This window comes from Rhincodon typus, unplaced genomic scaffold (genome assembly GCF_021869965.1).
Source record: "Rhincodon typus isolate 14 unplaced genomic scaffold, sRhiTyp1.1 hic_rhity00006812, whole genome shotgun sequence".
NCBI lineage: Eukaryota > Metazoa > Chordata > Chondrichthyes > Orectolobiformes > Rhincodontidae > Rhincodon > Rhincodon typus.
In genome coordinates, this window is record NW_025972450.1 from 1 (window position 1) to 9,698 (window position 9,698).

Consider the following 9,698-nt stretch of genomic DNA (forward strand, 5'->3'; position numbering starts at 1 on the left):
TTTATTACATTTTCCACAGTCTTGGCATTTAAAAGGTCTCTCATTAATGCGAGCTAGTTGATGGGACATCAGGTTCCGGGATGTTCTGAAGCATTTTCCACAGTCTGGGCTTTGAAATGGTCTCTTGTCAGTGTGAATGAGCTGGCGTTCCAGCAGGCTAGATGACTGAGTGAATCCCTCCCTACACACTGAGCAGGTAAATGGCTTGTTACTGGTGTGACTGCGTCGATGAGTTTCCAGCTCAGATGCGGAAGTGAATTCCTCCCCACAATCCCCACATTTCCACAGTTTCACCCCAGTGTGACTGCATTTGTGGTTTGTGAGGTCTGATGATTCGCTGAAGCCTTGTCCACACACACAACACCTATACAGTTTCTCTCCAGTGTGAATGGAGCTTTTTCCTTCCAGGTTTAAAATCTGATCATGTTCCATTTGTGATAAAATGAGCGACTCCATCAGATCCTGGTGTGATGGTGCGTTTGAAAATCTTCTCCTTCTAATATCTTGTGAAATTGACATCAAACAAAAAACAATGCAGTCAGAGACAGAGACAATCTCTAAAGACATTGGCTTCTGTGTGGAGATCGAGAATGAAGGAGGGGGATTTTGGACACCTACAACTTGACCAGAACTCTGTCAGAATCTTTTAAACACTCAGCCTCCACCACTGAGAAGGGGCAGGGTAACAGGTGGATGTGAACACCACCACCTCCAAGTTCCCTCCAGGTCACACACCATCCAAACTTTGCTGACATCCAGTCCTGGTGGAGTAGAAATTTCCTCCCATTAACTAACTGGCAAAACCGAGGCCTTTATCTTCATTCCCCAACGCAAACTCTACTGCCTCACAACTGACTCTAAACCCTCTGTGGCAACTGCTGGAGTCTGAACCAAATAAGTCATAACCATGGTGAAATATTTCATCCAGAGATGAGTTTTCAACCACATATCCCTACCATCATCAAGACTGCCTACTTCCACCACAGTAACATTACCCGACTCCTCCTAGTCTCTGCTCATTTGCTGCTGAAACTCTCGTCCATTCCTTTGTTACCTCTGGACTTAACTATCCTTACGCATTCCTCACCACCCTCTCACATTCCTGTCTCTGCACTTGTCTTACTTCTCTGCCTCTATTTTTGGGTGCCCTTGAGCTCTGTTTAGTGCTTTTTTCTTCCTTCCATTGACTGTATCTAAATGAGATTTTTACCATTGCTCATTCTTCCAACCATGTGCTGCTGTCTTAACAGCTTTATCTTCCCACATCAGCTCTCACAATGCTGTGAGGGAAGGAGTTATAGGTTACTCATCAGGTGATGTCATCCTGAGGCCATCCAAAACTCTGCTGCCCTCATGAGTGTTCACAACAGGGTTTGTTCACCAGCTGGCCCATGCTCACGCAGCTAAATTTTAAACTTTTCATCCTTTTGTTCAAATCTCTTGATCGTCTCCTCTCTATCTCGCTCTGTAATGTCCTCCAGCCTCCAGCCCTCTCAAGGGCAATTAGGGCTGGTCAGTAAATGGCCAGTAATGGCCACCCCTACCCCAAGAATGACCTTTTTAAAAAAGATGTCCTTCCAGATATCTGCATTATCTCCAATTCCAACCTCCTGAAAATTCTTGATTTTAACTGTTTCACATTTGGCGCCCTCAAGCTTTAGCTGCCAAGGCCACAAACTGTGAAATTTCCTTACTAAACCTCTCCCTTTCTCTGCCTCAGTTTTGCACTTTAAAATACTCCTTCAAAACAACAAATCTGACCATAAAACATTTTGTCACCTCCCTAACATCTTATTATGTGATTCTGGTCAAACGTTGCATTATAATACTCCCGAGGAACAGCTTGGAAGTTTCCATTCTGTGAAAGACACTACATTGATATAAATTAATTGTCATTGATTTGGACACATATCACAGTTCCTTCATCACCACTTGGTGAATAACTCCTCACCGAACAGCATTGTGGGAGCTACTAAGGAAATATAATTGCCAGCAGCAAATGCTCAGGCAATGTTCTGCTGTATAAACCTCATTTAGAGAGTGAATGGAAGTAACAATAAAATACCTAGGACAGTCACACCCATTATTGAAGACAGTGGAAGTTAGACAATGACGGAGAGTTGATCAAGGAGAGCAGAGATGAACCAGAACAATGGATGGTCTCTCATTCAGCAGTGTTATAAAGCAATTTTTAACATCAGTCACATAATACGATATTATGGGGGTGACAAAATTCTCCCAACCATGTGCTGCTGCCTTAACAGCTCTATCTTCCCACATGAGCTCTCACAATGCTGTAAGGGAAGGAGCTCCAGTTCCAGAGTCAGATATCCGAGAACAGCACGAGAAGCTGAATTGTGTAGATTACTGGTTAAAAATACTGAAATAATTTCATTGTGTTCCAACTTGAAAATCAAATGCTAGAGTCTACCCCTCAAAAGATATCAAAAGCACTGGGGTCAGAGGAAACTATCACAGTTCAGGATACCTAGGAATCAGAGTGATGTCACTGAGTAATTGTCCGTGTGTCATAACATCACTCACTTGAACAGACAGCATTTGGGTCTGCACAAACAGGCGATCTCCATGAAGGATGTGAGCGTCTGACACGTGATTCGAAAGGAAATTCATCAGAATGGTTAAAGAACTGAGGGATACTGGTTTTAAGGTCAGGTTGGAGAAACTCAAGTTGTTCTGCACAGTGCAAAGGAGATTGATATGACAGTTGATAAAGGGGGTGATAACACAGTGTGGACCTGCAGGAAAATTATCTGATGAAGGGTCCCGTCCTAAAACATCAACTTTCCTCCTCCTCTAATGTTGCCTGGCCTGCTGTGTTCCTCCAGCTCCACACTGTGTTATCTCAGATTCCAGCATTTGAGTTCTTGTTATCTCTGATTTGATAAAGGTGTCTAGGTTTATGATCGGTTTAAACCGGATAGATAAAGAGCAGCTGTTCCTCTTCACTGATAGTAAAATTGTTTGGTACACAGATTTAAGATATTGGGCAATACTTACTGGGAGATGTAAGAAGGAATTTTATGCTACTTTTATTTTACTCAATACTTACCTTTAAAGGCCGATAATATTCAGTGCTGAATGAACAAAAAGGCATGCTTAGATCATTTGGTTTGTGTTTCCGATCTGCAAATCCTCTTCTGAGATGCTGTAAAAAAATTTACAAAAGCCATCTCAGTCAGTCTGGGACACAATTTCAGAAGAAGCAATTATTTCTTTGATTTGGAGTTTGCTGTGTGTAAATGCTCCCCTCCTGACTCCCTGTAAAAACTCCATTCCTGTCAGTCCAGGAGAGGTATTCACAACATTCGCTCCGCTGGCCCAGGATAACCGCATATGCGCCCTGCTGCCCTTTAAACTCCTACAAATATGGCGGCCTTTACCCGCGGCCTGCCTTTGAGAGAGAGCCTCGATTTTGACATTTTACGAAAGGGAATAGATAGTTTCTTTATACGGGGTCTGTCACATTCACAAAGTGTTTAGAAAGCCTCCCCGTCTAACCGCCCGGTCTATCGCCTCCTCCGTTCCGCCTCATTGTTACCTTTTGTGGAGCCGAAAAGAACAGCGACTTCCCAGGGTCGCTCCCACTGCGCATGCTCTCGACCGTGGCCACGCGGGAACATACTGAGCCTGCGCAGTGATAAGCAATGCAGTGCATAGCGCTCGGAATTCTGGGTTAAGTGCCCACCACTGGAAAGACTGAATTTTATTTGTCGTAATGTGTACAAGCAATCTTTCTCTTTACTTCTTACCAGGACAACTGACATGTATTATACATTTTATAAAGTATAAAACGTGCCTTTTGCATCCCAGGGATATAATATCACAAAGTCTGACACTGAGTCGCCATACACATTCTGGGTCACCGGGCTGCTTTCTTATTAGAGAGACAAAACTGGTGGTGGTTTAACCTGAGGGACACCACATCTCATGTCAGCAGAGAGGTTGAAAGTCGAGAGTCATCAGTTGTAACCTCAGGCGGTGTGGGATTTTATTCTACACTGTTGGCATCATGAGGAAAACTGGCAAACGGCTCTGAGAAAGAGTTTGGCTTTCATAACTGTCTTCAAAGAGGAAAATGTAGATTTCATATTGTAGCAAACAGCAATGCTTCCTGTCGTTTGTTGAAGAAAGTGTTTTTGTTCCACTGATGCCCTCAAACATTGACTACATATTTGGATGAGCACTTGAAACATCAGAGCAAATGAGGTGAAGTGCCAAGTGCTGGAAACTGGGTTCAGAAGTGAGATATTTGATGACTGGCCCAGATATAATGGGCTGAAGGGTCTTTCTCCGTGGTGTTAAAATCTCACTGACTAACGTTTTGCAACTGAAACGAAAGGTCAAAAGCAGTTTCAAGACAAAAAGTTGCAAGAATTGTGCGCACTTTCCTTTTTGGGATTCAGCATTGCAACTGCTGTGTTCTTGGTTTGATTCCGAAATAGGAATGAGGATTTTATTTTTCCTGTCGAAACTCTTAAAATGAACGTGAATTCCTGACATTAAAAGACATAAAGGGGATAGCTCTGTCAGAATCAGTGAAAGTTTTACATCAGGGATGAAACCAAACAGGAAGAAGTGCTGAAATCCATTGACTTCACGTGCTCAGACACAGTACTATAAAAACAGTACTTGCTCCTTATTAAAGCATATAGGTTTCTTTCAGATTTAATATGTTGGACACAAGAAAATGGTTTTCCTTCTGGGCAAACTTGCACCAGAGTGCCTTATATCAGAATGGGGTCGCACATTTAAGACAGATGAGGAAAATTTATTCTCTCAGATGGTGATGAATTGGTGAAATTCCTTACAGCAGATTGTTGTCAGGTCTGGGTCATTAAGTGTATTCAACGGTGAGATCAACAGATTTTTAATATCAGTAAAGGTATCAAGGGTTATGGGGAAAGGCAAGAAAGTGCAGTTCATAATTATCATATCAGACATAAGATCAGTAAATGGCGGAGCAGACTGAATGGGCTGGATGGTCCCTTTCTGCTCCTAAAGTTTATGATCTTAATACGAGACTGTAAAGCTGACCTGATCAAAATTTGCCAAGTGAACATGCATGGATCCCCTCTGGGCTCTGAACCGAGGTGAGATGTGCAAAGGGCAACACACAAAGGAGAGTCATTGTGGGTGATTGATCTGGAGTGATTATATACCAGGGTAACCAGTGAAAACCAGTCTTCAGAACCCACACTGGGCCTGGCTCCATTAGGCCTACAGTCAGCTCTCACAAACCACCATAGCCGTTCACTTTTCCTGACATCCCCTCTCTTCTTGTTTTACTCTGTTTGCACATCAGGCAATTGCAGCTGACATTGCTGATGTGGACCTGTAACATGCAGTGAAGCGATTCTGACTGGTCCATGACATAATTCTGCTTCTGAAGATTAGTCAGTATTTTATATCTATTACTGTAAATGTTAACCATTAAAAGGCCATGGCAGTGAAGGCACTGAATCCTCATCACTAGACTACCAGGGTAGATCTCTGTTCATATCACCCTAGACACTGTTTGACTTGGCATTACAATTTCCCATTCTTCTGCACACGATTGCCTCGGCTCTGCGTTGGATTTGTCACATTGTCTTCGTGTATGATGCACAGGCGATCCAGTAATCTATTACATTGCAGTTTCTAATGCATGACTTTGCAGTTTAGTCGTTCGCCTTGCGGTCTTGAGTTGCATTCTTCCTGGGGAGTGAGAGAATTTTCACCACCTGCTGCAACCAACATCCAAAGGAGCTCTTTAAAGTCATTCAAAATTATTTCTCATTAAATAGCGTTAACACCACCATGTCATTTCCTCACCCAGCCAGTAATGCGTTTGAAACACTAATTTCCTGTTTGTCCTTCCAGGTACTTGAGGAAGATCCTTCGGGAGGATGGAAAGCAGCTGACATGAGCAATGTTCCAGTTGGGCAGAACAAAATGCAGAGTAACGGGGAAACAATGGGGGAGAAACATGGACAGGGGAGGGGCCGAATTCTTCCTTTCATTGTTGTAACCATACACTGGTTTTGAAGAGTAAATTGGGATGATATAAGCCAGATGGGCGAAATCCTTGCTTTCTGGGGGTTGGTCTCTCCTGAGCCGCTGTCACTCTTGGGGCAATGTGTCTGTGTGTTTCCCTCTGTGGGTGAAAATGAGGTTCAGTTCCCTAAGAGGGTGTGAACACAATTTTACCATCTCAAACCTCAGTGCCATTCTTTGTGTCACTTGAGATTAAAACGTTACAGGGGAAAAAAAATTTTTGAGATGAACGCTTGAAACGGCAGAGCACACAGGGCTACAGGCTAAGTGCTGGAAACTGGGATGATGGGTCTCTTTCCCTGTTGTATAAACTCAGTAAGTTGATTATTTTGGAGGAGAAACTTAACTCCAGTGAAAAAAAGGCCAAAAGCTGTGTCAGTCAGAAAATAAGCATGCTTTTCCACTGTCATCCCTGTGGTGTTGAGAGGGACATGAGCAGCAATAGTTTGGTGGACACAAGGTGAACAACCAGCAAAGATAATCACCGTCACTGCTTCAGTTCAATGGTTCCCGCTTAGTGAAGCGGTGAATTTTACCGGCAAAGAAAACACATTTGTCATCAGGAGGCTGCTTCAGTGTCTCCTCTTTTTCTGCCAAAGTCATCATGAAGTTCCTTTCTGCTGTTCGACAAGCACGTCTGCTTCTCCTTTTCTTCTATTCTCATCCCTTCATTCCCAGTTTGGCAGGAATAATGAGGTGAGGTGGGATAAACTTCAGATTTAGGAGGGAATGTTGTGGTAATGGCACAGACAGGACGAGCTGATCACCCTCATTCTCTGCTGTCACCATTCATTCATCTTACACCAACAGGAAAGACATCACTATAATCCTATAATTGTGGATGTTTTTTTCTGATGGATTCGGAACTTTATTTCCAATTCTAAAGATTCACAATCTTTTGAGAGAACAAATGTCTCGTTATCTCCGTCCTAAGTGACAGACACATTATCCAGGGAATGTGAGCACAGTTCTAAACACTCCAGCCAGGAGGAAAAAGTCTCCCAGCAGCTCCACTCTCAAGTTATCTTCAAATTTCTGACTTTAAACAGAGCAGGAATGGGAAATGAGGGATACTGACAGAAGGAGGTCGGAGAATGTGAAAGAGGGTGAGGTGGATACACAGAGACAAATAGAGACACAAATTGAGGTAGACAGTGAAAGAACCAATTTTCCATTCAACGTGGCTGCTAATTGACACAAAGGAAAAGAAAAAGGAACCATTTAAGCAGAGCCTTTCACCACCTAAGGGAACAGAAGCAACATTAGAGCCGATGAAATCCCTTTAAAATTGTAAAGTTGACAGTGGTAAGCGAATGAGAGAGAGCAATTTTGTTTAATAAGCTGATTTGACAGATAAAGCCGATAATTTACCCCAGCATTACACTGCAGAAAGGCATAACTGACCTGGTTCTGACGAATAGTCACAGGACCTGATACGTTAACTCTGTTTCTCTACACAGATGCTGCCAGACCTGCTGAGCTTCCATATCAATTCTTTGTTTGTGTTATATTTCCACTGTTCTTTGTTTTATTTTAATCTGAGTAACATGTGGGAATAAATAGTTCACCTTCCATCTCCTGAAGTATCAGTTAGAAGTGCTGTCACCATGATAAAATAACACAGCAGAGTATGTATTCCCTGACGAGGAATCAAAGCTGGGCCGGGAGCGGAGAGGGCCAAATCCTAGCCACTAGACCACCAGTGAAAGGGGCAGAAGTTGTGGTACATTTTCGCAATGACACTGCTTTTGCATTTTCATTTGTGACCATTTTGACTGCGGATCAATTTCTCCATCCTCGAGTTTTTACAGCGTGGAAGGCAATCATTCGGCCCATCGTGTCAGCGCAGATTATCAAACCTCCATCTATTCTAGTCCCTGTTTTTAGCATTTGGCCCATAGCCTTGCATGCTGATGTTTCGAGGGCAAATGGCAATGAGCTTATCCCTGTAATCTCAAATGACCACAAATGGGGCTTCGGTTTGAGATGGTAAAACTGTGTTAATACCTCCTTGAGGAACTCATTCTGATTTCCACCCACAGAGGGAGATACACAGACACACCTCCGTGAATGACAGAGGCCTCAGGATTATACCCGCTCCATGTGCCTCACGTCCGCTGTCTGTCCCCACACACAAGTTTATCTGACAAAAGGCAGCTTTAGGTGGAACACAAGTGACTTCTCCAGGCAATGAGAATCGTTACCGAGAGCTGGGATATGAAATGGATAGTTGACTAAAATAGTCCCGCAAGCTGCTCACGTTCAACTTTTAATTTTGACAATTCATTGACCCAATCACTGCAGTTCCTGGGAATCTGACAGGACAGCGCCCAGCAGACATCCCTCACTAAAGACAACTGACATAATGTGTTACAACATAGAATGGCCAAACCCCTCTCATAATTAAACTAAAATACAAGCCCCGATCTGTTATCACAGGAGCAGAGGTTTCCGTCTAATAATTACTCCCTAAACACACAGAGAAGCTTGCCTTTCCCCTCAAACTATTAAAAGAGTATTTAATGGAAAGAACATCCTTAATCTCCACTTTACAAGTGACAAGAAGCAATTTATTTATTTAACCCAACAATGAACAAATTAACAAAATTACTAACAAACTGACAATTCACAGACTGCTAACTAATCCCTAAATGGTCTAAATTCTACTAGAATGCTGTTTAAATAAAAACAAGTCCCACTAATATAAACACAATTAATAAGAAGCAATAAATAAACTATAATTTAATCTCTCCATATTCACACAGACTGATTCTGGAATATTCTGTCATCTCCGCTCTCTTCACAAACGCCTTTATTCCATTAATTCTGCTGTCAGGAATGTTTTATCTCTCAAATTTCTTCAGTAAGGACTTTGAGCTAAAATGCTGTGGTACTTTTGATGAATTCAATGTGCTTTCTCTGAGAGCTGAATGGTGCTAACTCTGGCAGATGACAGTCGGCTCTCTCCCTCGCCTTCTCTACCCATTAGGACATCATCACATTCTTATCATGTGATTGGTTTCAGGTTGTAAACACCATCAGATTTCAATCCAATTGGCTTCCTGTATCTAGGGGCTTCGTTTACATTAATTGGCCAAATTCAAACAAGACGGATGTTTTGCCTGCCGCCTGGAAGGCTTTCATACATTTGTTTCACTTTTTGAGGCTCCCTGTACTGGCAACTTCAGCTGTTGCTCACAGACAGAATTTTTGTTTAAATCTCTAAGTGCAGACAAAGCACAAATCTCAAAGGAACCACACATTTTAGCTTCCTGCCTTCCACTTCACAATTACTCTATTCAAATTCACAACATAAGGCAAACTCTAAACACTTTTGTGTCGCTTCTCTTTCTGCTTCTGTCCCTGTCTCACCTCCAGCTCCCAGCTCAAAGACCTGCTTGGTACGAATGCACGCAGATCATGAAGCCAATTTTTACCTGGAAAGCAGGGCCAGGGATTGTAACACAAGGCATTGAGAAGCAACGATATTGCGCACGGCTGGGTAAAAAGGCACCAGTATCGTATTTTCCTGATTGTCTCAGATATTGATTCCGGGAATATGCACAGTCCCAGTTATTCCCAATCTCAATGGATAATGTGCCTGACAGACAGGAGTGTATTTTGCAAGCGTTGTCCTGTCACTT

The 9,698-nt window shown here is 42.7% G+C and overlaps 1 protein-coding gene across 1 annotated transcript; it reads right to left on the reverse strand.

Moving 5' to 3' along the window:
• Positions 1–8: 8 nt before the first annotated feature.
• LOC125482182 (putative zinc finger protein 876) lies at positions 9–3,676 on the reverse strand (the record flags this gene model as incomplete). The annotated part of the gene is made up of 3 exons (XM_048594187.1): positions 3,560–3,676; positions 3,071–3,166; positions 9–504 (listed from the first exon to the last, which is right to left on the reverse strand). Coding segments are annotated over exons 1-3 (709 nt in total), but the record flags the coding sequence as incomplete, so codon positions are not given.
• Positions 3,677–9,698: the final 6,022 nt, after the last annotated feature.